The following is a 26,826-nucleotide window of genomic DNA, read 5'->3' on the forward strand; positions in this document are numbered from 1 at the left end:
CTGGTGTCGCTGTGCACAGTCGCACTGTGCTGATATCGCAAGTTGTCCCCTGGCGGATATTGTGCCATAATTTGGTCAGCCGTGAGACAAGTGGGGTATCTTCCTGCTCTTTGTCCGTTGTCAAGGACATGTCACCCACTCCTCCCAACGCATTTCATGATTCTGGAAACAGATGCGTTATGAGGATTCTCTTTGTACAGTGGCCCTTACGCATTAGTGCTGCTTTTGTTTGTGCCACCCTCCCAATAGTGCAGGCGCAGACGCACGAACACGAAGTGCCACGGGTCATACGGGTCCGGCTGTCACGCTACCGTCAGTATGTGTCATACATGTGAAAGCTGCTTTCCGTTCCCATCCTCCTCACGCCACCGAACATCGTTCACAGATCTTTAACTTGTGCTCGTTATGGCTCCGGTTACGGCTCCGGTTCCTGGAAAAAAAGCGACGCGCAAGCGCCTGACGATTTCGTAGAAGCTCGAAGTCGTAGATCTGCTCCACAATGGACACCGTACACCAGCAGCTAGGCGACAGTTCGGCATTGCAGAGCGCATTGTACGCAAAATCAAAGCAACTGCTCCAGCATTGCTCCGCGTAGCAAGCGAGACGCCCAAAGCACTTCAAATGAAGATTCGTCAGTCCGTAATTGTCCCCGATGTCGAACTGAACCTCCTCGAATTTCTCAACTGCGCCAAGGTGTGGTGGAAGCGTCTGTCAGTGACGCCATGGATGTTTTGGAGACGATTCAGGTGGTGCAGAATCCACCTGAAATGCAATCAAGTGATGAAGATGAGAGCGCAGAAAATGCGTTCGAGAGAGAAACTATACCTCATGTCGTCGGGATGGCGAAATTGTTTGGGGACCTGGAACTTTTGGCGACTGAGTGCCAAGTTCCAGAAGCTCTTTCGCATCTAAGGTCGACAAAGCGCGCATTTCTCACTGCGAACAGCAGAGAACCAATACCGAGCAGGCAGACGTTATTACCGAGTGTATGGAGATAGATGTGACGACGTCACTTACTAATGCCGTCTCCCAATAGCGCATTTTTTTGGGTTTCGCACGGGGCGGCACTAATGCTTGGCCACTGTACCGAATAGTCCTTCCAAACTACGAAAGCTGCTCCTCTTCTCTATACAGTAGATCAAAATCACAGAGGTCGGTTGCGCCACATGTGCCAATGAGGACAGGATAAGGAAATCTCAAAAAGTCAATCTCATGTCGATTCCTTCAACGCGAGGATATAATCGTTCACAGTGCAGTATAAGCACAGCCTCCACGGGGCTTTTGCAGTCAAGCCGCTTGACTCAAGCGTTGGCATACCCTTGGTACTGTATGATTATGGAAGTCTAGCTTCCATACCCGCAAGGCAAGTAGCTTTCCTAAACGTGTGCCAGAGATCCTGCTCGGGAAAGCCGCTCACCTGCGTTTGGGTTTTGAGATCAAGATCTTAGTCTTGAACGAAAGCGTTACTTATATTTTTCCTCGTGTTTGCAGGTCGTGAAAGGCTTGCATTCATTCTATCGAGCATCAATACGCCATCCATTGTTTACCAACATTTTTCCGTCGTGAGCAACTGCCAGCAGCCATGGTACTCCATGTTCTTGCATTCATTGTCTTATTGTTCTCCCATTGTGTGAACGCACAGGCTCCAGAAGAACCAACTCTTCTTCAAAACCTAACTATCGATTTCACCCCTCCGAACGAACTTGCAAATCTTCTCTTTCCAACAGATGTTATCCTCGCGGAGACTCCCATCGCAATTCGCACCGTGTTGGTTTTCACAATACAAGGTTACGAAGTCATTGCGGCATGTGATTCGAAAGCCCTAGGATTCCTGGGCAAGCGCAATGCAATTCCACCACATCTATGCGCGCCTCTACCTGCTGCCAAGATTTCCGCTTTCCTCCTGAATCGTTTGTACCGCTCTCAATTTCCCCTTGAAGGACGCAATCTTGAAGCTTTCCTCATCCGGCAAGGGCTTGATCCCACATCTGACTCTACCGATCCGACCACGGAAATTGGAATCGCAAACGCAATGGCCATGGACTTGGTGGCCTACCTCGAGACCGATGGTTGGAATTCCTTGGGCGATCTCTCCAGAGACCACTTCCGCCAGCAGTACTCGGACTACACCGGATTCAAGCCTCAAAACCACGCTGAGCTTGACGTCTCTCGACTTCGTCGCCCGCTCCGCTGGCAACCTCTCAAACAGGAGGCTGACCGTCGCGGTCGCTTCACAAGTCAAGTTCATGTTGCGCCCCACATTGGCAGAGCCAAACCTCTTGTTCTTTCCAGGGAAGAATTCTTGAGCCGCAAATCGGAGTCTCCGTACGCGTCCGCTGACCGCAAAAAGACCATCGGTGCCAAAGACAAGCGAACAATGCGACGCCTCCTTAGGGAAGTTCTGAAGCTCAATCGTGACCTCACGAAAGAGCAAATCGCTCAGGCGCACTGGTGGGATAACAAATTCTTGTCTCTAGGGAGTTTCATCGCGTTCTACCAAGGTGTTTACGGATTTAGCCTTGTCGACTTCATAGTCATAGCTCTCGGAGAGGTTATGGCGCAGCACGACTCAGTGATGCTGGCATGGAAGGAAAAGCTTCGTCACGACTTGGTGCGGCCTCCGACCATGCTTCGACGATTGTTCGAAGGCAAAAAGATAAGAGCGTTCAAGAGCTTGGACGAGGGAGTGGGCCTCGTGAGGGCTGAAGAATGGGAACCCATCGTGCCAATTCAACCACACTCTGAGTACCCCTCCGCAAGCGCTCTCATCTGCCAAGCAACTATGGATCATTTGCATGCTGCTCTCACGAATTTCATCAAAGTGAATGGGACTATCGCTGCATATGAAACGGATATTTTCCCTTTCGGAAGATCCCCCCTCACCGAGAATGTTAAGGTGAAGTATGAAACGCTGCAAGCAGCAGCGTTGAATTGTGGAAAGTCGAGGTTGTATGCAGGTGTTCACTTTTCTCCCTCTGTGGACGCTGGCTTCGAGTTGGGAAAAGGTATTGGAGCAGTGGCACAAAAGCACGCTCAAGATCTCTGGGAAGGGCGTATCCCTGATAATTGTGAAAGATGCTCTGACGCCTAAATGAACGTGTCAGAAGATCGATTCATACAGAACCCTTTACTATATGAGAGAAGTGCCATAGAATTCTTTCCTCGCTGAGTGTCTTTCGTCGCCCTGTCTGGTGTCTAGGTGACATTTGAACTCATATGACCCGTAGTAGGCTACCGTTCATCTTTATTTTCTGGACATGTGCTTACTCGATAAGAAGAAGAAAGATACCTTCTCCACCGTTCCTTACTTCTGCGTTGCGGGCGGATGTATTTTATTGAAAACTGCATGTCGTCTCCGGTCGTTTTCAGAAATATCACAAGACGCATTTTTAACACCCTTTGACATGTTATGCTCTACTTCACTTAATAAGTTCAGGTGCAACATGTAGATATAGTAGTAGGGACACTGAATCCATTCCATAAAGGCCATGCTATGCTGTGGCACTGTAGGAGTCATTAAGAAGTTTGGCTCTGTTGAGCGAAAATAAATGAGTCTTAAGGAAAGAAACTGCTCTTCTGTGCAACTGTGTCGAGAGGTTTGCCCTGCATAGAATTGTAGTTGCTCTGGTAAAACATTTGTTCTCTTATCCCAAGTATGTATACCGTGGGCTGATCTGCACGGCGAGCGTCCAAAAAAAGCTCTTTGTGCGATTCAAGTCGATGCGTACGGTAGCTACAAGTGCGGTATGCATTGTGGCTCATTATGGATGCCGCATCTTTCTTAACACGCATACAAGGGTCCCTCTCACGACGTATGCATGGTCTGTGATGGCACATTTCCTGTGATGGCACAAGGTTAAATTCCATCTCCCTGTAGCACTACTGGGTGCCGTGTCGGTAATTTTTTTTTCTTGAGTCGGCACTGCCGACTCAAGAAAAAAAAATTAAGGTCATGGCCCCACCTAATTGGTTGCGAGAATTACTCTTCTGATCAAGCAGATATCCACCAGCTGTAAACTTTGCAGTACCCTTGGGTACAGTACCAGTTGAACAAGTCCGTTGTCAAGAACTTGTCTCACGGCTGCCCTAGGGCACCTGTGATAACAGCAGTTTTTCGTAATATTGGGAGAATGGATGAAACGAAACAAGCATGGTACGAGGGGGTGTGCGGAGGCGATCTCGACGGAGACAGTTTCGACCTCTGCGTTTTTTATATAATTGGGTATACTTTCCTTGGGGGGTCAGCCTAGAGACAAGTGTGACAACGCATACATGTCACCCACTCTGCACACTCACCCAACTGCTACTTTTCCGAAATTAGCCTAAAGGGGGGGTGCTGGAGACGTCGGACAAAAACCTCAATATTAAAAGGAAAAAGTACTTGTAATTGTCAAGCAATCACCATTTTTTATGTTTTGCGACGGGGACACTCTCAGCCTGTCGTCCACTGGGACTTGGCGAAAACAACCACGGACACAGAAGAGGAGTGAGATTGAAGCGAGCGGACACTTTTGCACCTCAACCGAGCACTAAGATCAGACATCCAAGCAAATAAATAAAAAATAGAAAAGTCCGCCTATTTTGTATTTTTGGGTTGTTGCACACTTGTGAGATATTTTTAGGGAAATATTTGCATTTTACTGTAGAGGGAGATTTTATTCTGTGGTCCGAGATTTTATTTGAATTTTAGAGAAGCGCACGCGGACGGCCCGGCGGAATCCGGGCCGGATGCGTGGACGCTTCTGGAAGGAATTTCGTAGAAATAAAAGAGAGAGGGTGACGGGCGCTGCGGGAAAGGGGGGACGACACTCGGCCAACCCTCACCACAAACGACACGCTCCCCAGAACCGCCTCCCCCATTTCACCGACAACATGGTACTCTTGTGGAGGGCCGACGCAGACACAAGTGCGGGCCCTAACCCTGTTACCTACGATGGGTCGAACGGGTCAGATGTTTCCAAGTTTCTGTTCGTATACGAGAACATCATTATGCGCGGCAAGCCTGACGAGGAGAAGGCAGGAGCTATCCTATGCCACCTTGAGGGTGCCGCGTTCGACTATTACTATGAAACGTATAGTCATAATGGGAGTCTGACCGAGGCCGCCAGTAACTGGGACAGTGTGAAGAGCGCCCTGTCCGACCGTTTTACGGAGGCACCGAGGCCAGAAGAAAACATCCAGAAGGCTATGAGTTGCCGACTGGATGGTAAGAACTTGCTTACTTCGATGGATGAAATGGACAAGCTCTACAGAAGGGCTGGTTTCAACGACGAGGCAAAGTACGGCTTGCTTCGCAATGCCGTAATGGCACATTTGGATGTTGCTCAGTTCGCGATCTATCGTTCTCTGACGACGTACGAATAACTGATGAAGACCGTGAAGGAATTTGCTGCAGGCCGTGACGCCTTCAAGGCGGCGAAAACTGCTGCGCAGTCCGTTGAACCTGTGACGCCCAAGCGCGTACTGGTGCGTTCTGATGTGGATCCTCGACAGGAAAAGCTGGAGAACAAGGTTGACGCCATCACCAACCCGCTGGCGGAACTCTCACTGATGATGAAGAAACGACAGACGCCAGGGGACAGTGATACGAGTTGGACATGTTCCTATTGCAAGGAACTAGGGCATTCAGCGACTCGTTGTCGTTCCAACCCACACCGTGATACTCGTTGCCCAACGTGTGGGAAGATTGGACACACGACGGAGACTTGCTGGTCCCGCTTTGCTAGAAAGAATGTGGCTCATGCACGTCCTCAAGGTAACGCTGGCGCAGGAAGCGCTTATGGCCCCAAAGCAGGCGGTTCTGCCAACGACGCCGGTGACACGGCCACCAGAGACTCGAAGCAAGTCACAGTCATAACTGAGACCACCAAGGGAGAATTGGTGGCAGCTACGAAACGCAATGCCGAAGGAGAGGCCTTGCCGAAGCAGTCGAAGAACCGTGAAGAAGTTTCGATCCCGAGGCTGCTGAATCCCACTCCAGTAGCTCCTAGGGGAACTATCCCCTGGAATGAGCCGCTGAGAGTGCCGAGAGTGAAGCCTGCACGCCAGAAGAAGAAGAATGTTTCAAAGAAGGCGGCACTCCAGGAGCACGTCGGCAAGTACAACGTCGTGTCAGAGCTGGCGAATGCGCCGTCTGGTCTAACATTTGGACAACTTGTCCGTGGAGACGCTGAAGGAGCAAGGAAGGAGATGAGGCGCCTTCTATCCAGGAGATTAGGGCGTTCTCGCGGGTTTGCGGGCCACACGGATGTCTTCCCGAGGCGTCTTCGGGTAGTTACTGTTCAATTTTATGGAACTGATGCTCAAGCACTACTGGATTCGGGTGCGGTGCCGAACATCATGTCGCCGCACCTCATGAAGAGACTTTCTCTGACGCCAGAGAGTACGAAGAAACACATCACTGTGGCAGATGGGAAGAGCTCCCCTTGTGTTGGATCACTGCGCCAGGTCCCCGTCTCGTTTAGGGGACTGGTGAGCATGATGGACTTCCTTGTCGTTACGGGAACACCATACGACGTCATCGTGGTGATGCCGACGTTAGAGGAGCTCCAAACGTGCATTGATTTGGGGCAACAGCATGTCCAAGTGACTGTGGGTGCTGAGACGATTCGACTAAGTCTTGAGATGGATGAAGACCGTAAGAAGCCGGGATCCGCTACCGACAGTGAGGACTTCACGTCAGACTCGGGGGCCGTGCCGGCTGACTCGACTGACACGGATGAAGACTTCGTCCTTTCGATGCGTGACAGGGTGCCGTTTGAACCAGACCTTACCTGGGCGGGAGCAGTCACTGAGGACGAAGATCCTCATGCTGGACTTCCGGACCTAGCTGGGGAAGGCTCAGAGTATGAGCCGGCGGATGAGAAAGAGAAGAGAGATGAGAAGGAGGAACTTCTCATGTCTAAGCTGAGCCATATCAGCAGAGAGAACGCCGACCGCATAATATGTTCTATCAAGAGTATGGGAATAGCTGCATGGTCTTTGGACGACCTCAGGCCGACAGATGTCCCTGTGTCACATTCTTTTGAGTTAAATGACGACAGACCCATTTCGCACGCCGTTCGGAGGCTCCCTCCGAGACACAACGCGGTAGTGCGCGAGGAGATCGAGAAGATGCAGAAGGCAGGGATCATTACCCCTTCTGTAGCTCCTTGGTCGTTTCCGGTCGTCATCGCAACGAAGAAGGACGGGAAACCTCGCTTCTGTGTTGACTACCGCGCGCTTAACCGGGTGATGAAGGCCGACAAGTGGCCGTTGCCCAAAATGGAAGAGATATTCGACGACCTTGAAGGAAGCAAAGTGTTCACTACCCTGGACTTGTTCTCGGGTTATTGGCAAGTGCGGATGGCTTCATGGTGCAAAGAACAGACGACGTTTGTCTGTCGGTACGGGACCTTTCAATTTGAAGTGATGCCATTCGGGCTCATGAACGCTCCTTCAACATTTCAAAGGATGATGGATGGCGTATTCAGAGACCTGCCATTCGTCCGAGTATACCTTGATGACGTGGTTATCTTTTCAAAGTCCTTGGACGTCCATGTTGACCATTTAATTGAAGTGTTCGAGCTGATTGCTCGCAGTGGATTGAAGTTGAAGCTTGCGAAGTGTTCCTTCGCGCAATCACAGACCAGGCTATTGGGGCACGTCATCGGAAAGAAGGGGATTGAGGTGGATCCAGAGAAGACATCGATCATTTGGGACACCCCCGAGCCGCTCGCCAAGACGGAGTTACGAAGCTTCCTTGGGCTAGCGGGGTATTACCGCCGATTCATCCCTAAGTTCGCAGAAGTCTCTGCATCGTTGCATGCTGCTACTTCTACCAAAGTCGAATTTGAATTTACGGAAGAGATGCGGACCGCCTTCCAGGAGTTGAAGAAGAGGGTGACGTCTCCTCCGCTGTTGGCGCTCCCGAAGTTTGACGAACCCTTCGTGGTCGAGACAGATGCACCCAACGTGGCAGTGGGAGCAGTTCTGGCTCAGAAGAAGGAAGATAAGAAGGTTCACCCGATACAATACGCCAGCAGGACGATGACGGAGACTGAGAAGAAGTACTCCACCTGTGAGAGAGAAGCATTACCGGTGATCTTCGCGCTAAAGAAATTTCGGGTGTATTTGCTCTCAACGCAAAAGTTCAAGTTGATTACGGATCACCAAGCGCTTCAGTATGCGTTCAAAAAGAAGGACATCCACGGTAGACTTGCCCGTTGGATGGATTTCTTGGCGGAGTACGAATTCGAGATATTGTACCGCCCCGGCTCAAAGAATTGTGCCGCTGACTTTCTCTCGCGTCTACGAAAAGACGATGGCAGGCGCGAGGAGGATGAGGGGGACCTAGTATGTGCTGCCGCTTTTGCGAAAGGAGATATACTGGAAGACATGGAACCTCATGTGCAGGACACGTACTGTTATCTCGAAGGAGAAGAGATGGTCGAGCAAGATGCTGCGCAGAGGCGCAGAATCAAGAAGAACTCCAGGCGGTTCCTCGCCTGGAACGGAAGGCTGTTTCGCAGGATGAAGAATGGGATCAGAACAATCCCTTCTCGGGGGACTCGACTGCAGATATTGCGGTCGCTGCATGACGACATTGGCCACTGGGACGCTACAGCTACGAAGCAGTTCGTCCTTGACAGGTACTGGTGGCCGGGAGTTCATGGTGATATCTACGCCTACGTTCGTGGATGTGAAGGCTGCCAAAAGGCTGCACCCATCCCGACGTACAAGAGCACGGCGGTGATACCAGTCTCTCAGCTCTTTGAGACATTCTCGATAGACTTTGCGGGACCCCTTCCCAAGACGAAGAACGGAAAACGTTACATCCTGATAGCGGTCGAACATCTGACTGGTTGGCCCCTGGCTTGGGCAACCGAGACCGCTACGTCTGCGGAAGTTGTCAAGTTCGTGAAGGAGGAAATCATCCATTCGTTTGGTCCACCTCGGACTATAGTCTCAGATAACGCAACATGTTTCAGCGCGACAGCGTTGAAGAACTTCATGGTACAACAGGGAATTTCATGGAAACCGGTCCTCGCCTATGCTCCTATGTCCAACGGAAAAGCGGAGCGTATGGTCGGGACCATCAAGCGTTCAATTCGGAAGACTCTGTTGGGACGGGGCGCCGCTAGCCACAAGTGGGAATCAGCGCTGAAGCAGATCCTGTACGGATACTGCCGACGCCGGCTGTCGGACGGGTTCTCCCCGTTTAAGCTGATGTATGGAGTAAAGCCGCCCGCGCAACCCCAGACCGAACTGAACCAAATCCGGTGGGGCGGCGTTGAGGCGCGCAACTTGGAACTGTTAGCGACGCTCGCGCTCCGATCGACGAGGGCGGCTAAACAGTTGGAAAAGAGGAGCAAGAGAATGACGGTTGTGTCGCCACGCCAGTTCGACGTACACGATCAAGTTCTGGTCGCCCGAGGAACAGCCCTAGGAGGGTTACAGAAGTGGCCCCTAGGGGAGTCGAAGTACTACGGCCCATGCCGGGTAGTACGAGCCAAGCACCTGCGGTACACACTCGTGTCGCCGGGATTGCGCTACAGTCGACGGGATATACATGCAAGACGTTTAATCCCTTTTATTCAGAAACCCGCACATCTTATTTAGGTGTGATGCATTCTAATATTTCGCATGTACTAGATTGAAGGCGATTGAGATTGATTTCGTTTCTTATGCATGAACTATCAGTGTTTGCTGCTTGAAGAACCCCTACGCACGGCAATTACCTTGCCATGGGAGGATTTGGGGCCACGATTTCCTCGGCGAACCTTTTTGGATTTCCTCTCCCGGCCGGGACTCTGATTGGCGTCTCTACGCTGCTGGGTTCTTCGGCGCAAGAGACGCACATCATCGAAGTACTGGAACTTTGTCGGATCGGCGGCGGGACAGCACAAGCGAAGAGAAGTGTCCTTGAGCTGCATGGCGAAACGTTCTGCGCAATCGTAGATCAGCGCCGGTTCCGTCCGTGCGTCTATGCAGACGGCGTGTTGGAGATGGTTAACGTCGGTGATGCGAAGAACATAGACACCCGCTTGCTCCCGCGGCAGACGAAGTAACCAGCTAACAGCAGAGCTGCACCACAGAGGGAGTCTGGAGCTGGATCTCCCTTGGATGAAAGCCCCCGGCGGTGGGGCCACATGACCAAGAGAAACTGTTCCGTGGTGATCTGCTCGGATTACCCTCTGAATGTGCGTAAAGTGGTGCACGCTCGGGGAATAGTCCATCTGACGCTCGAACGCAGCGACTCGGGCCGCTTCCGCCACCCATAGGCGGTCAGCAGCACCGCGACCAACGACAAGGAGCATAGCGTTGCAGACCGCAGACCGGATGCACAAGACGGTATTGTCTTGGAACGCTACGGTCCGGGACGTGCAAAGGTACCGGGAAGCGAGTGGGGAGACGCGTGACAAAGCAAAGTTCACTCGCTTCCTCTTCCCTCTATTCTGGCTACACCAATTGTCGATAGCCAGAATAGCGTCCATACGCGTTGAGCACTCCTTACCGAAGGAAGAGTTGAAGCCCCGGCGGGCGGTGCCGTTCGCAGAGGGCACGCGATCGAAGGTCATCGTGTAGAGAAGTATCATGTACTTCTCTGGACTCCCCTCTCCGACGGCGTAGTGGCAACCCTTGACCTCGCCGTTACCGCCATCAGAGCACCAGACAAATTCGACGATCCACTCTGGGTCGTCGCAGCAGGTGTACTCCGTCCCGTCGCTGTGGCTCTCGGTGAGCCCCAGCCGGTAGCAGCGGTCGGAGGTGAACCATGCCTTGCGAGCGAGGCGGGCCGATACGAAGGCCAACACATGGGCCTCGAAGAGAAGCCGGGCCCCGGCGGCAGATACGGCCGCTACGACGGACGCCCAGTTGCCCACTTCCTTATATTTGATTCGGAAAGAACCATTTCTTACTTGGTACCGAAGCGCGGAGACGTCGGAACGTCCCGCGTGCTCCCAAAGGTCAGGGAGATGTTCGGCATTACTTGGGTCTTCGAAGTCGATGAAAGGGCAATTCACGCCATGAGACGCCCTTTCGGTGACGTCCTGGCCGTTCTGTCGCCACACGCCCGCTGAACGGCGGGCGGCCCTAGTGGCGATAGCGCGGCGTGGTACCTTCCCGCCGGTGGAAGCCCTCGCCGTCTGCTTGGTTCGAGCCATAGTGCGCACAGGGAGTACCGCCTGAAGGACCACAGAGCTCCCGTGCGCGGCTCGAGACGCTGTGCGTTTCCGAGAAGTCCCGAAACGGGGACGACTGGAAAAGGAGCCTCAGGCGACGCGCAGAGCACGCGGCCTGAGTCCCAGACGACGATTGACGTCAGCGACCACAGTCCCAGGCGACGCGGAGACCACGCGGCCCGAGGCTGACGCGAAGCAGACGTTGGGCAACCGGAATTCGGGCGACGCAGATGAAGCGCGGCTTGAAATTGACTGTTAGAAGTTCGACTGCGAGAGAGGCGCGAGGAGGCAGGGAGAGTGCAGTTCAGTGGCAAGGTGGAAAGACGGTGGCCGGGGGGGCCAGAGCGGTCACGCGAGGAAGCGGGGCCAGTATATTTACGTGCAGCGGCAGCCCCGTGGGCTGCCCTGAGGAGGGGGTCATGTGAGATATTTTTAGGGAAATATTTGCATTTTACTGTAGAGGGAGATTTTATTCTGTAGTCCGAGATTTTATTTGAATTTTAGAGAAGCGCACGCGGACGGCCCGGCGGAATCCGGGCCGGATGCGTGGACGCTTCTGGAAGGAATTTCGTAGAAATAAAAGAGAGAGGGTGACGGGCGCTGCGGGGAAGGGGGGACGACACTCGGCGAACCCTCACCACGAACGGCACGCTCCCCAGAACCGCCTCCCCCATTTCACCGACAACAAGCAGTGATGTAATATATAATAAGGGTATTGTTCCCTTGTGCAGTACAATACCCATGGTACTACTGTACTACAGTGTAAGGGTCTACGTGTGTACGTACACTCAGTGTAGTACAGTAGATGGATCCTCTGCCGGATCTATTTCAAATGAGCGGATTCCCTCTCGTACTGTAGGAAGCGGGTCATCACCCATGCTGCTATTCAACATTCGGTCAACCTTTGTATGTTACTCACACCAGAAACTGGCCAACTTTCCTTCCGAACTCATCTTTTAACGGCATTGCGACAGACCCAAACACGTTCTCATGGATGGACAGTGCAATTCTGCAAACATATGGGACCATAGTCGCCAAAGATATTGGTCACAGTGACAGAGATTGCACTTTTACTAAAACAAGCGCAATCTATGCAGCCGCATCCGCAGCTGCATTAGCAAAGCCTTCTAAAGCCATGCGCAGCATCCCCGGAACCTCAACCTTATGTCTCAACCCAATCCACTCCAGCGTCGTGTAAGCGACCGTAATTTTGTTCGTACTTGCCGCTTCAGTCCAGACGGCAATCTTGAGCGGCAGATCCAGTGCGGCCGTGAACGATTGCTGCATGAGCGGAGTCCCCGCCATTGGGTTTCCAAACACAACGACGCGGTTCACTCTCCCCCTGGTCGGCAATCCCGCGGCCTCAGCCTCCTCATCATGGGACACCTGGTACGAGATTTTGACTGGAGCGACGACCTCAAGCGCTTCGATTAGCCCTTCAAAGGCTGCGACGGGGTCACCCTCTACTTTATCTATCTTTACACCATTCTCGTCTCCGACAGGGATCCGTGGAATATCGAAGCGGAGGCCGCCCGGAGAGAGGAAGCGGCCGGCAGCGGCACTTGCAATACGTGCCAGAATTCGGTCTTGCCTTAGGAGCACTCTGAAAGCGCCGCGGTTCGCCGGGATCTGAGCACGCTGGCGAAGAAGAGAGTTGGCATTCCAGCCGACGTACACTACGCCGAGCGGGGAGGAGATGACGGCAATCTCTAACGGGAGGTCCAGGCCCGCGACGGGGAACAATGGCCAGATAGGGCCGGAGTCGACCGCGCTGAAGACGAGGAGGGATGACGGTGCGAGCATGAGGTTGACGGAGGATGCCGCTTTAGCGTGGTCAACGCGGCGGACTAACCTTAGGGACGTGGGGTCCGTGTCGAGAGCCTTAGTGGCGGCATCGATGCCGGCGTCCACGGAGAGCTTGGAGCGATGCAGGCGCATGCCGAACGGGCGGACGAACAAGTGTCTGGCATTTCCGCGGAGGGAGACGGAGCTGCCGCGGCGGCGGAAGGCGAAGAAGACGCGAACAGTGGGAACATCGAACTTGATGAAGAGGAGACGGGGGTTCACGAGCCTTGCCGAGGCGGGGATTGTGAGATAGGGGCCCGTGACAGTGAAGTTGTCGTCGGTGGGGGTCAGGACGAGGGAGCGGAAGAGAGGCGGCAGGGTGGAGGAAGAGGGGAAGGTGATGGTGCCGTCTGGGCCAAGAGGGGCGCTGAAGCTGCGGATGTAGACTCGCTCCTGGATCTGACGGGCGGCGGCCCTGGTGCAGACGCACTGCTCGAGCAAGACGGCTAGCAGGAGAACGAGGAGGAATTGGAGAGGCATTTTGGGAGGTGGGGGAGGTGAGAGGCCGAGCGGGGAGAAAAGGTTGCGGAAGAATACGGATGCGTTTTAAAGGGTTTGGGTTGGGTGGGGCTGGGCGCTCTTTGGGCTGCTATTGTGAAGTACTGTACTGTATTCTTACGATGCGGTTGAGTTGGTGCATTGGGTGGGGTCCCGGAAGGGCACGAGAGGTAAATCTACAGTTGTTGGGAATGGAGAGGGTGGTGCAATTTGATTTGGTATGGGTAAGCAGCTTGAAGTAAAGGGATGGGTTTGAGCGAAGAAAGGCGAAGACCATAAACAGAACGTTTTTAAACGCTCTGCACACAGCACACTCTGCACAGAACGTTAGACAGAACGTTTATGGATACTCATGTGGGTAGAAACTCTAAGATGAAGAGAGTTTTTGCTGTTGTCGGCGCAATCATTGCTGTTCGACACGGAGCAGATATTATGAGGTAAGACACAGTGCCGTACAGTATCATACAGTACACGTCGTTAAGACGCGATGCGTACAGCAGCGTATGCATACACTGGGCAGTACGTACCGACGCCGCCTCGCGCTGCTGTCCACAAACGCAGAGCTCCTTGCGTCTGCCCTTGTGCAACCTCGATTTGGGAGCTGCAAGTATTGAAAATGACAAACCTGTGTAATGTTATGCACTTCTAATTAGGGCCGTTCTACCTGGCAGTTTTTCTCCCCTGTATATCTGTACCCTTTGGTAAGGGTACTGTACAGTATATCATGCATATCGGTATATCAGGTTGATGCACTTGCCTGTTTTTACTGCCTTTGTATTCAAGCCCTCCTCTGGAGTAGCGGGCGAGAAAGAGGCAGAGGAGAGACTACCCTTCGAAGGGTAGTAGTGTTCTACGTCCCGCTGATTGAGTGGCTCGATTGCACGAGCACCCACCATTGCGAGACATCGACATGGGCGAAGGGTTGATGAACATTAATTCCTCTCTACTTTTATCCACATACATACTAGTCCCCTAATCCCCTATCCTAAGAATACCACGGCAAGCAGCCCTGCGCAGCGCAGGAACCGCCGGTTCTCTACTGTGGCACAGGTACCCTTCGAAGGGTAGGCTACCTCTGACCTGTGCCACAGTAGAGAACCGCCGATTACGTACCGGATCTGCTTTTTAATTACGTTTTGGGTAAGGCGTAAGCATGAGGTGAATTCTGTTTAACGGCCGATTATAGTCTTCCTCGTTAGCATGGCCCGGCCCAGCTCGCCACTGTATGTCATGCAAAACAACGACCCCTCGTCGTAGGAGGCGAGTTTGAGACTGTAATGGGGTACAGAAGTGTACAATGCAGCAGTACAGGACTGTTCGGCCGATGCCTATCAGTTCCAACGCTACCGTTGGTACAGTAGACTGTTTGTCTACAGTAAAGTATACCAACAGTATACCCTGCGGCGACGACAGTGACACAAACACTGTCACTGTCGACGCCGCAGGGTCTACTGTACAGATCAGTGCATGCAGTACACGTGTGCACGTGTCGAGCTCTAATGGGCTTCTCATTTCACTCGCGGCATCGGTGCCGCGAGTTACAGAACAACTCCTCATTCTCCCACACCTCAACACGCCTGTCCTGCCACACTGCTCCCTTTGCCCCGCCCTTGTTTTCGTTCCCGCCGAGGCCACGAGAGTTCTACTCACCACGCCCTCCCGTTCCGATTTCCAAAATCTTGACCACCCTTGCTTCCGTTTGTCTAGCTTCATGCACTAACGCCATGCCTTTGCCACCCGCCGCTGCAACAAGCTAACTTTCAAAACAACCAACTCGCCCCCGTCATTTGCCAAACAGCCCTCCACACCGTCCCCCCAACCCAGTCGTCAGCATACTCCAACCACTTTCCACAGCCGCCACTTCTTCACCTACGCCTTCGCTGCCCACACGCCCGCCCTGGCCTTCTCAACGGCCTTCGCCCGTCTCCGTCGCCTGTCCATGCGCTCCTGGTACCTCAGCGTCCTCGCCTTAGAGTCTCGCTTCGGGTCGGTCTCGCACGAACCCTATGGCGTGTGCGATAGAAGGCCTGCCGCCATGTTCTTGGCGCGCATCATTTCAGCATGCTTTGCCTTTGCTGCCCTCATCTACGGCCTCTCCTTGACCGCTCCAACAAGTCCCCACGTACCCCGCTATCCGCAAGACTCACATACCAATCGCCCTACCCGATATCCTCCCGCCCCAGTAGCGGTAAACATTAGCGAGCTCCATATTGCTGGAACCTATGTCCGTGCAATAGACGGCACAGAGTTTGTCTTTCAAAAGCCCTTGCGTCCTTCGCTGGGCACAGTCCTTTTCCTCCACGGCTGCGCCCACTCCGCCACAGACTTCTTTCCATCTGGCTCCAACTGTCCTCAATGCATTGGCCTTCCCGAGGAACTCAAAATGACTCGCATTGCGTTGGAGAAAAGATACACCGTTGTCGCAGTATCCTCAACTGATCGCATACGCAAATGTTGGAGAACAGATACTCAAACCTTTGATGGCCCCGATTACGAACGTGTCAACAAGGCATTGCGAGAAGCCGCCGTACGCAGTCTCTACTCCCCACGTCTTCCGCTCTTTGCAGTCGGCATCTCATCTGGGGGGTTATTTGCCACGTCGCTTCCAATGCGCCTTCGAGTCTCCGGAGTCAATTCCATCGTCTCTGGTGCTGTGTCCTCTGTTTGGAATAAAGAAAGTCCACTGAGGAAAGACTACCCGCCCCATGTCTTTACTCATATGGGGCTCAAAGACAAGCACACAGCAGAGAGAGTCAGAAAAGCCATGGATATCCTCGAAACAATGGGCACACCGTCGATGGAACTGATTGTCCCGCCACAGTCGGTAACTACGCATTTCTTACAGGACTCAGTGTCTAAATGGGACATGAGTAATGCACAAGAGCTTGTTCTAGCGCTCCAACGAGGTGGATATTTAGATGCTCACTTCCATCTCTTGTCCGACCCGCGACGCTCGCAATGGAGGAATTCAGTCCAACATCTTGGCACAAAACTAGGCGATCATTTCCGTCCGGACGAATCTGCTCTTTCGGAAGAATTGAATCGCGCCTGGGGATCACATGAAATTACTGCCGATCACTTTGAAGAAGCACTCGAATTCTTGGAGACGCAACTGCATCGCTAGTCACGATATTTACGTTTCACATGTTCGATGGCGTCATGTTGTGCTCAGGTTAGTGAAGCACGGTTGCAACCTAGATACGTCCCTGTATCAACCAGAATGGCTTCAAGCTGAGCATTGGGAATAACAAATGATGAAAACGGTCGGATGACGCCCGAATGTCTCATTGTAGACTAAGAGTTCTCGTCGCTTGATAGAGTCCATGCGATTGACTGGCCACTTCTGAGAGGAACAATCGGGTCGCTTCCAGGTACGATGATTTTCAAGGGGCCCACATGTGGAGACTTCCGTAGAGTCAACCTATCGTCATTTAGATCAAGACCGTAAAATTTGGCTCCGTTTTCACTCAAGAACGCTTCCAGCTTTAAGAGAGCACCAGCTTCTTCGAAAGCTTCCGCATAGAGCTCCACGGCGGCATGTCCAGTGAATATACCAGCACATCCTTCTGAGCAAATTTTAGAGCTTTCAGGATGCGGGGCTGAATCAGTCCCTGCGAAAAGCTTCCCGTCTGCGTCGTTCAAAATAGCCTTCAACAAAGCCTGTCTGTGCAACTCTCTCTTCAGAACGGGCAGACAAAACATGTGAGGATGAATTTTCGCTCCCTCAAAGATAGCCTGTCGAGAATACAGCAAATGGTGAGCCGTGATCGTTGCGGCCAGTCTGTTTCCGGGGGTTTTCAAAACCAAGTCGACAGCTTGCATGGTGGTCACATGTTCTAAAACGATCTTCAGGTTAGGAAAATCTGTGAGCACTTTCGGCAGAACGGCGGAGACAAATTCGGCTTCCTTGTCAAATATATCAACGCCGGGAGCGGTCGATTCTCCGTGAATGCACAGCACCATACCCACTTGCTCCATGGTTCTCAGCGCCGTCGACACTTTTTCCATAGAAGTGACACCGAATGCGGAGTTTGTGGTTGCTCCAGCCGGGTACAACTTGCATGCTTTGACAAAGCCCGAAGCGTGTGAGGCCTCTATTTCTTCCGAAGTCGTCTGGTCAGTGAGGTACAGAGTCATGAGCGGGGTAAATGAAATGTCTCCCGGGATGGCCTCCATAATCCTTTCCCTATAATGCGCGGCTTCTTGTAGAGTGCGGACGGGGGGCTTGAGATTTGGCATGATTATCGCCCTCTGAAACTGACGGGCGGTGAGCGGGGCAACTACTTTTAGCATCTCGCCGTCCCGAAAGTGCACGTGGAAGTCATCGGGCCGACGGATCGTGATCACTTGATGAGTTTCGCCTGTGGACATCTTGTGAAGTACGTCTGTCCGATGCGCGGTTGACCGTGTTCGTGATGGTGACGCAGTGAGATCTTGGCGATGAGACCGCGACAGACTTGGTTTCTATGTCTAGAATACGTTGCGATGTCGACGAGGTCCTGTAAAGGTGCTCTTCGGGACCAACGCTTTGAGGTCGCGACTGGGGATCAATGATGGATCTACAGTAGTGCATGTGCGGCGAGACCGTGATCAGAAGCCACCTTAAAATGTGTACGATTTTCATTGGTTTTGTGTACTTGAGTTCTCCCAATCACATTGTAAGGACATGGAATTCAGATCTCTTTCCGAAACTGCCAATTGTCCCAGAACCGCCCCTGGTAGTAAAACGCCATGCCTGGCCTGTCCCCGTCGAAAGCCAAAATTCCAGAAGCCGACAGACTACTTTCGCTTCCCCCGTTCGCTGTTCAATCTCTCGGCCTCTGATGTGGGCACTCAACAAAGAGCCCGCGCCGTTCTTCACGTCGGAATCACCCCTCTCTCCGTGAGGGCGTTGACGAATTGAAATTGCATCCACCACGATTGGATATCTGCTAACTGCCTCTTGACCACATTCCAAGTCTCGTCCCTCACAACCACGCCATGTCTCAAGCATTTCTTTACCGTTGTGCCCCTATACTTTCCCGACGGTTATCTTTGCGCAGTCTATCCTCTTCGAGAAGCCCGACTTTATTTTTAAAACAAAGCCCCGGTCGACTCACCCGCCTTGGCGATGCGCGGAAACGCCCGCGCTCAACGCTAACTGGCACATCTCCCGTGAGTTGCGCAGGCTTGTCCTCAATACATCATCCGTCTACGTCTCTGGAATCGGCCATTACACTTGGCGACACAATCTTTGCTCTATCATCAGGAGCTGGCGTCACAGCTGGCGTCGCCATTATTCGCATATCAGGCCCAGCAGCGACAATCTGCCTAGCCCAGTTGCTCAACATAAAAAGCAAAGGTAATCCTACATCGAACCAAAAGTTCCCGCAGCCGCGTTACGCTTCTGTCCGCCGTCTGTATCATCCCGTCACATCCGATCTGCTCGATGAGGCCCTCGTCATCTATTTTCCGGGCCCGCGCAGCTTCACTGGGGAAGACGTCGTCGAGCTGCACGTCCACGGCTCCCGTGCAGTTATCAATGCCGTTGTCGAGGCTCTCAGTAGTCTGCGCCATATGCACTCGGATGCGTCTACAGTGCGCCCGGCGGAACGGGGGGAGTTTACAAGACGGGCTTTTGAAAATGGGAGAATGGACTTGACAAGTGTGGAGGGACTTGCTGATTTGATTTCGGCGGAGACGGCTCTGCAACGGAAGCAGGCGTTGCGACAACTTGGCGGGGAGATGCGCGATCTGCTTGAGGGTTGGCGAGCTGAAATCAAGTCTTGTCTGGCCCATGCAGAGGCTGTCATCGATTTTGGCGATGATGTAGATGACGATGCATTTGAGGCTATTGTGCCGAGAGTTTCCGATCTGCTCATGAAAATGAAGGGGCATTTGAATGATGGTCATCGAGGAGAGATTGTTCGAGGTGGGGCCAGAGTCGCGATTGTCGGACAGCCGAATGCTGGGAAGAGTACATTGTTGAATGCGTTAGCGCAACGACCGGCAGCCATTGTCTCACCACAAGCCGGTACGACACGGGACGTAGTAGAGGTGCACCTTGATTTAAACGGTCTTGCCGTTGTTGTGAGCGATACAGCCGGGCTCAGACAAGATACAGCAGACCCAATTGAGATTGAAGGCATGAAACGAGCACGACAAGCAGCCTCGAACGCAGATATTACAATCTTGGTACACGATGCATCACAAGGAGGAATGGAAACTGCAATCGAATCCATCTCGATGGACAGACGAGGCAGCGAGAATGATATGGAGACTGGGACGCATGCGAATATTATATGCGTGGCAAACAAAATTGACTTGATACCAGATAGCTTTGAGTCAAAAACCACGGTCAGAGATATTCCTATTTTTTCAACGTCGTTGGTGAATAACGATGGCCTTTCCGAACTCACGACTCACCTTGAAAACCTTTTAAAAGTTCGGCTTGAGGGAAGTGGCGGTGTCGGCAAAGATGGTGAAAGATCCAGTAAAGCACAAGGCAGTATTCCTGTGATCACCAGAGCAAGGCATCGCCATCACATGACCCTGGCGGTCGAAGCTCTAAGTGTTTTTATGGAAGGCAGAACTGGTGACAACCCGTCGCTATACCTGCCCATGGATATCGCGACGGAAGAGCTCCGTATTGCCGCAAAAGAAATCGGTTCTATCACAGGTATTATCCATGTCGAAGAGGTGCTAGATGTTGTTTTTAGCGAGTTTTGCATTGGAAAGTAGTTGCTGTATAATCATACCTATTGCGATATGTGTCGCCTTTCGATATGATGCTCTCAAAGCTTAAGCGAGAGAAATGCATGTCAGCGTTCGTTGCGAACGGAAAACCTAGGTCTTGTTGATTGCCTTGCGGACAACATAGCAGTTTGCAGGCTCTATTCTTTTGTAATAACCCATGAGCTTTTCCGCAACACGAAAACCATATTTTTCATAGAATCGTAGTGCCTCATCGTTCCCCTCTTGCACGTGAAGGTAAACATCGACGACATCTTCACATGCAGGGGACGTGCGAACGAGGTCTAGCACATGTGTGATGAGACGCCTCCCAATACCACGCTCTCGATACGGGGCCAGAACTCCCAAGGTCATTATGTACAGACTCGAGCCAAAGTTTGACGAAGCAGATTCTTCTCCGCTGGAAGATGGCTGACCAAGGATCTGGGTTCGGGGGTTGGAGGGGGTATACTTTTCTTTGCGGCAACATACGGCTCCAACTAACAACTCTTTGTAAAAGGCTAATTTAACAAATCCCTTCGGCGCTTTAAGCGCCTCGACATAAAAGAGTTGGTTGTACTTGATGGGGAATATGGTGGCCTGGAGAGTCTGAAAGTGTCTGATGTTCTTGGTGTTCAACGATTGCCAGGTTATGGGAAGTGGGGGAGGATTTTTTTGACCGGTTGAGGAAGTGGGTGGCATGATTGAGGGGATACGTCGGCTGTGGAAATGGACGAAGCGAGGTGATTGAGAAAGTGCCGTCACTGGTGATCACGGATTTTGGGTCGTAATCTTGATAGCGCGCCCGGGTTGTTCTCTTTCATTTCTGCCAGGACAGGTACGTGATTCAGTACTGGTGGAGAGAGTCTACATAGAGGGGGGCGAATCTCGTGATGGGGCAATGGGGCTGGAGGGAAAGGAAAAAGACAAACGTTGACCTTCAGGTGGTACAGTAGCAATACGGAGAATCGTGGAGGTTGCAGCGGTCGCCTGTTGCGTGTCGAGTGGTGCTTTTCACGACGCTCCCGTGAGTGTATGGTAACACAGGGTATGGTGAAGACACTGAAGTGATATTAGAGACTTTACGCACCACGGTTTTCTGCAATAAAAATTAAAGTTGTGACGAAAACTGCTTACACTAAATGAAATCTTGGCCGAGGCCATGACAAAGTTTACTGAAATGTGACTTCACAGTGAAGTCCATTCTGCAATCTGATTCATAAAACGTGTACACAAAAAGGCGGGAGAACGGTACTGCAGAAAGGTGTCACGGCTCGCAGCTCCCCCATCCAAGCTCTATCCTCCGCTCTCCCTCTCCTTCAGCATGGCAGAGGTGTCCACCCCTAGTTCTCCCCACCCTTCCCCCGATGCTAGTCCCCCTTTAACCCCCGACGCCGAAGCTCTCATCAAAGGCCCGGCGTTCGTTCCGGAATCACCACCGACGGAGGCGCTTGCCGCGCCCGCTCCCCCTATCCGCCGACCGTCTTCCGCGCGTAAGGCCGGTCGCCGCCCTAAGTTTACGGCTGGCGATGACCTGATCATCGCGCGGGAGGTTGCCGCATCGAAGGCCCACGTCGCTGCCTATGGCGAAATTCAGAAGATGTTCGCCACCGCCGCGACTAAGGCAAACTCGAACAAGGATCTATCGGTCAAAGTGACGGCGAAGAGCATCCAAGATCGCTACAAAAAGATCCAGGATGCCTTCTGCCGTCGTGATGCAAAGGATAGCCGGCTTTCGGGTGTGGGTGGAGAGATAGGTGAGCTGGGCGAGCTGCTCTCTATGATGGCGGAAGCAAGGAATGACGTCGAGAAGGCTAAGACAGCAGAAGTCGTTGCCGCCGAGGCGAAAGAAGCTCGCAAAGAGCGTATTGGGAAGGAACTCGTCGCGCGGGCTCTGACCCGCAAGGGAAGTGGTGGAGTAAGCAGCCTGGAAGGAGATGAAACGGATGACATCGTGGAGGTCGATTGCAATGGAAGTGCCCGCAAGAAACCGCGTCGCCAAGCACGTGCTTACGACGAGATAGAAGGGGAGCTTGAGGGTTTCGGAAACGCGCTGCGCGATGCCGACATGGCGCGTATTGAGCTTGAACGCGAGCGCCTTCAGTTCGAACGCCATCGCCTGGATCGAGAGACAGAGGAACGGCAGAAGGATCGTGAGGAGAGACGTATGGAGCGCCAAGCGCAAAACGAGCTTGATCTGAACAAAATGAAGATCATGATGGATTCTATAATGGGTGCGCAGGGAAGTAGCTAGGCATCAACCAACGGGTCTTAACAGTCATTTTACGGCTCGACGGAGCGTTCCGATTAGAGAAGATACAACGAAACCGGCCTAGCGTCTGCTCGCGCAGGGCTCCCTGCGGGGCTACGGACGAAGTCCGCTCTCGCTACGCTCGGCAACTCGCTCCGCTCGGCACGCGGACTTTGTCCTCACTCCTCGCTCTCCTGCGCGAGCATTGAGTTGTTTTTGTGAGCTAGGTAGTCCTCGAGAGTTGGAGGCTTGCAGAGGAAGTACTGCGAGATGGTGTTGGGATATACGCAATTGCGAAAGTTTGTAAGCAGCATCGCAGCGAGGTAAAGTGCCCCGACCGGAGATTCCCCCGTTCGCATCTTTCGACAATAGTCTACCGTCGACCAGTAAAGCTTGACTTCCTTGAAAAACCATTCCACAGTAACCCTTCCCTTCGACATAGCCTTGTTGAAAGCATTCTGGTATCCAGTCAATTGTGACCCCTGGAAGGGGACCTCCAAGAAGTTGCGTTCGTTATATCCTGAGTCCCCGTACAGACAATACTGCAAACCATCCACCACCATGACCTCCTCCAGCTCCTCATCGAGACCACTTCTACAGTAAAGTGTCCAATCATGGCGCCGTCCCTCCATGGGACCCGCCGCGTGAAGCAATAATCCATCAGGCGCGATAACGGCTTGATACTTGAGAGCGTGCTTGCGCTTGTGTCCATTGTAGGCAACATTTTGAACGGCGCTACCGCATGGCCGAGCAATTGCGATTACAGTGCCGTCAATAAAACCAACGCAGTTAGAAAGTGCGTCACACTTTTCCTTTACAGCATGGGCGTAACCTGATGCCCGTTCGCAAATGAAAGAGGCATGCATGGGTCCTGTTATCAATTCGACGCGATCCTGGAGCATCTGCTCTATACCCTCCCAGAAAATTTCAGAGAGCTGCGCCCCATGCCGTCCAAACAGAAACTCCATATCCCGCCACCTGCTGGGCGTGCTTAAGCGCCTCAGTATGACGCATGCGACTAACAACGGACTGCACCTATACCTGTTCCGATTTGTAACATACCCAACCCAACCCACCGCTGTGACCATCCTAGCAAGATCGCTCTTCGTAAACCGAAAGAACGATAAACAACAAGCGTTAGTCAATGCATTAAAGTTAAAGGAGAACTCGGAGAGAGATATACGGTTAGATCGTCTAATGTATCGTGTGTATTCTTGCCGCTGCGCTGTGTAGCCCTTGACACAAAAAGAGAGAGCGCTTGTGCTCCCTATAGTAGATCCCGGAGTGGAGAGGCGGCGATGTGCGATTGTGCGAAGAGCAACACGCCATTTGCGGAATCGCACGGCTGCGATGGACACAGAGTGGTCGCGTTGTCTTCCGCGGTGTAGCATGTTGCCTCAACAGTGGAAAATGGGACTAGCGTCCTACTGTAGGCTGTCGTCGTAATACTCCTTCGTAATAGTCATATGACGATCCGCGCAGTCCATGCGTAAACTAAAATGGAACGTGTGGCAAATTGACCTTACTGCAAATTTTCTTTACAGAGTATTTGTCACATACATTCCAGAAATCTTGGTGCGTAAAGCCTTTATTCTCAAACGACACCCTTGTATCCTAGCTCTGGAGGTGTGGGCTGCACCCAAGTGAATCAGGACTGCAAACAAGACGGGATGTGCATCTACCCGACTACAACTGTACCTGTCACTAAAAACGAGATTGAGATTGATTGATTGGTGAGGATCGCGATCCTCATTTTCCGTCCTCACTGATCCGGACCAAATCTGCTTGAGTTCACGTGTACACGTGTTCGAAACTCTGTCAGCTGGCGGGGCAATATCTTGCGCCAGAGATATCTTGTGAAGGCAAAATATGGTTGGCGGAAGAATTTCGACGCTCTTGCATGCGACCAATGGAAACACCGACATGTTGTGGACAACGCAAAACAAAACAACAACAACACGCCATGCAGAATTGCTTGTGCGTAAGATACAGTGGTTGGAAATTGCACTTGTACTGCTGTACGCATGTGCATCTCACCCCAGACAGGAGTGAGAAAACGGCCCTAAACTTCACATAGTTATGTCCAGTATGTGCTGTACCATAAATGATGATGGTCAGCAGCTTCCATGTCCACCACTTAGAAACACCACCCACATCAGTCAGTTCAAGTGGCCACTCATCTCCGACTCCCGGCGGGTTGTCCTCAACACAGTATCTCCTTCCTCCACCTTCAACCGTGACCGGCCAAGACAGGAGTCCTGCCGCAGTCTTCCACATCATCCGCCGAGCAGGTCCTCCCCTGTTGAGACGAAGCGTGCGTCTTGCGAGGTGCGGAACCCTGCTCCGCGCTTTGAGTGGCACCAGCGAAGCATCCCATGCTCACCTCGCGAGCTCATTTGCCGCATTTGACAGTGTGCCTTCATGTCATCACCTTCTCGCCCCCTTGAGGAGCTCATTGTGTCTAGGCAAAGACATGCCCCATGGTCCTCATTTTTGCGTGATGCTAGTCGCAGCTAGGCAGCGGAACCTTCAGCCTCACGCTGGTGTCAGCAGGGGCGATGTACCCTTGGCTTGAGAATTGCGTGCCCCTGTCACGCTTGCGCATTTCAAGCGTCCGAGGCTGCCTCACCCTCAAATACGAAATGACTCGGAGGCATGCATGCACTTCTTGTTCGTACTTTGACAGTCCGTCCCTATGATGCAGTATCGGCCACCCCCTAGCATTTGAATACCTTGAAAGAAGAGCAGAACATCTTATGTGGAGCTATTCACAGATTGGGAGAGAGCGACTGCCACCAATACTGTACATGACGAACAGTTTGTTTGTGGTGCAATTGATCTCGAGTACTCGTTTGAGATACGTGCAGTACCCTTCGCACTGTGCCTTTTGAATTCAAATATGTTCTATGATACAGCATGTGATGTGTCGCCCTCCTCATCCGTTCATATACCCACACAGGGATGCTCATATAAATTAATGCGTGAGATACTCTACCGTAATTCTCTCTTTCCTCACCAAATAGCGCAAAGACGAGAGATGGCAGATTTTCGAGTTTGACATGCCTGTATATTTTGAATTCGATTGTGGCAATCTGCCTGTTTCTAGCTAAAACATGTTGGCATGATATTTAGGAATGTTACTGAACAGAGATATGGCCACAAGATTATCAAGAACGGGCCAAATCTCTTGCTGCGATTGTCGACGCATCTCAACAATCTCAACAATCTCAATTGTTGAGATGCGTCGACAATCGCAGAGGTTGAAGTAAATACAGTCGAAAAAGAAACAAACAAGAAAAGAAACGAGAAAAGAAACAAGAAGATTAGGTGCATCCAATGGACTTTGTTTTCTTCAAAACACAGGCTGCGTCGTATGCTGACACAGAAAGACGAGCTTGGCGTTTCATTGCCGAAGGAGGAACGGTTAGCAACAATGCGTGGCGGACTTTTGGTTGCTTGTTTTAATGTTTTTGCTCTGTGTCCGGAAAAGAAAAGAGTGGGAGCTAAGAAATGACTGGTGGCATTGAGGAGCATGTTGTCGTTAAAAATTATTGCTGTGTGAGAAACTGCAGACAACGAATAAGCTACTGCTGTTGGTTGTTTTATTGCGGAAGAGACTGGATCTGGCTGGCCGACCATAGAAACGTTGCAGTGCAGAGCATGCAAGCGGCGGATTGTGTGTAACGTGGGGTTGGATTATCAGGTCAAGGGGTATCTAAATGCTAAATACCATTGAACCAGGGGGTGACAAGCATTGCATGCAGCGGTATGGGCCAGTGGGCATTGTCGACGACATGAGGGAGAACGGGGCATTAGAAAAACTGCACAAGGCCAGGCCAATTTGATCGTTCTGCAGGGGGTGGAAAAACAGAAGAATGGGTAGGTTGATCCGCACAGAGGTGTGGCAATGAAGGATATGGGCTTGATACTGTTCCTGGTGTCAATTAAGGCGTGGGTATACAGTTTGCGCATCAGGAGATTCTCCATGAGACAACGCCGATCGGTTGAGCGGTGTAACACGTGCTAATGGGGAGGCTGGGCGTTGAATGCATTGCGTAGTTAGCACAGGAGCATGCATTGATGCAGGGAGAGGGATTTCTTTCTACTGTACTGTCCAATATTTCACTGTATCTTGTACACGTAGAGACTGAGACTGCAGAGAAGACGGGGCATGGAGTTTCTATAAAGAGATTGTGACAATGCTCAATGCGGATGTGGAGCTTCAGTCAACGGAAAAGCAACGTGTCATTCTTGTCGTGGACAAGCACGGAGAACAGCAGATAGCAACAGGGAGAAGAGGATGTCCTGGTGTTGCCTGAAACAAGCAAAAGCCGGCTTGAGACGATGAGGACCGAG

General features: G+C 52.1%; 10 protein-coding genes; 5 read left to right on the plus strand and 5 right to left on the minus strand.

Annotated features, from left to right (window-relative positions):
• The first annotated feature begins 1,401 nt into the window (after window positions 1-1,401).
• On the plus strand, window positions 1,402-3,497 carry CHC_T00009121001 (PAP2-like haloperoxidase). XM_005718444.1 is given in 3 exon segments: window positions 1,402-1,582; window positions 1,583-3,091; window positions 3,092-3,497. The coding sequence occupies 1 exon segment, from the start codon at window positions 1,583-1,585 to the stop codon at window positions 3,089-3,091; it is 1,509 nt and encodes a 502-aa protein (XP_005718501.1). The 5' UTR covers window positions 1,402-1,582; the 3' UTR covers window positions 3,092-3,497.
• Window positions 3,498-9,677: 6,180 nt separating this feature from the next.
• Window positions 9,678-11,147, minus strand: CHC_T00006408001 (hypothetical protein). The gene has a single exon (XM_005718445.1). It carries the CDS (start codon window positions 11,145-11,147, stop codon window positions 9,678-9,680), a length of 1,470 nt encoding a protein of 489 aa, XP_005718502.1.
• Window positions 11,148-14,805: 3,658 nt separating this feature from the next.
• CHC_T00006409001 (hypothetical protein) lies at window positions 14,806-15,228 on the plus strand. The gene has a single exon (XM_005718446.1). It carries the CDS (start codon window positions 14,806-14,808, stop codon window positions 15,226-15,228), a length of 423 nt encoding a protein of 140 aa, XP_005718503.1.
• Window positions 15,229-15,543: 315 nt separating this feature from the next.
• On the plus strand, window positions 15,544-16,632 carry CHC_T00006410001 (hypothetical protein). Its single transcript, XM_005718447.1, has one exon. The coding sequence runs from the start codon at window positions 15,544-15,546 to the stop codon at window positions 16,630-16,632; it is 1,089 nt and encodes a 362-aa protein (XP_005718504.1).
• Window positions 16,633-16,676: 44 nt separating this feature from the next.
• Window positions 16,677-16,796, minus strand: CHC_T00006411001 (hypothetical protein). The gene has a single exon (XM_005718448.1). The coding sequence runs from the start codon at window positions 16,794-16,796 to the stop codon at window positions 16,677-16,679; it is 120 nt and encodes a 39-aa protein (XP_005718505.1).
• Window positions 16,797-16,802: 6 nt separating this feature from the next.
• On the minus strand, window positions 16,803-17,801 carry CHC_T00006412001 (hypothetical protein). The gene has a single exon (XM_005718449.1). It carries the CDS (start codon window positions 17,799-17,801, stop codon window positions 16,803-16,805), a length of 999 nt encoding a protein of 332 aa, XP_005718506.1.
• Window positions 17,802-17,829: 28 nt separating this feature from the next.
• Window positions 17,830-18,081, minus strand: CHC_T00006413001 (hypothetical protein). The gene has a single exon (XM_005718450.1). It carries the CDS (start codon window positions 18,079-18,081, stop codon window positions 17,830-17,832), a length of 252 nt encoding a protein of 83 aa, XP_005718507.1.
• Window positions 18,082-18,100: 19 nt separating this feature from the next.
• CHC_T00006414001 (hypothetical protein) lies at window positions 18,101-19,064 on the minus strand. XM_005718451.1 is given in 2 exon segments: window positions 18,101-18,818; window positions 18,819-19,064. The coding sequence occupies 1 exon segment, from the start codon at window positions 19,062-19,064 to the stop codon at window positions 18,819-18,821; it is 246 nt and encodes an 81-aa protein (XP_005718508.1). The 3' UTR covers window positions 18,101-18,818.
• On the plus strand, window positions 19,065-20,528 carry CHC_T00006415001 (hypothetical protein). XM_005718452.1 is given in 2 exon segments: window positions 19,065-20,228; window positions 20,229-20,528. 1 exon segment carries the CDS (start codon window positions 19,065-19,067, stop codon window positions 20,226-20,228), a length of 1,164 nt encoding a protein of 387 aa, XP_005718509.1. The 3' UTR covers window positions 20,229-20,528.
• Window positions 20,529-24,549: 4,021 nt separating this feature from the next.
• On the plus strand, window positions 24,550-24,879 carry CHC_T00006416001 (hypothetical protein). Its single transcript, XM_005718453.1, has one exon. It carries the CDS (start codon window positions 24,550-24,552, stop codon window positions 24,877-24,879), a length of 330 nt encoding a protein of 109 aa, XP_005718510.1.
• The last annotated feature ends 1,947 nt before the right edge of the window (window positions 24,880-26,826 follow it).

Source organism: Chondrus crispus, genomic scaffold (assembly GCF_000350225.1).
Source record: "Chondrus crispus Stackhouse genomic scaffold, scaffold_41, whole genome shotgun sequence".
NCBI classification, from domain to species: Eukaryota; Rhodophyta; class Florideophyceae; order Gigartinales; family Gigartinaceae; genus Chondrus; species Chondrus crispus.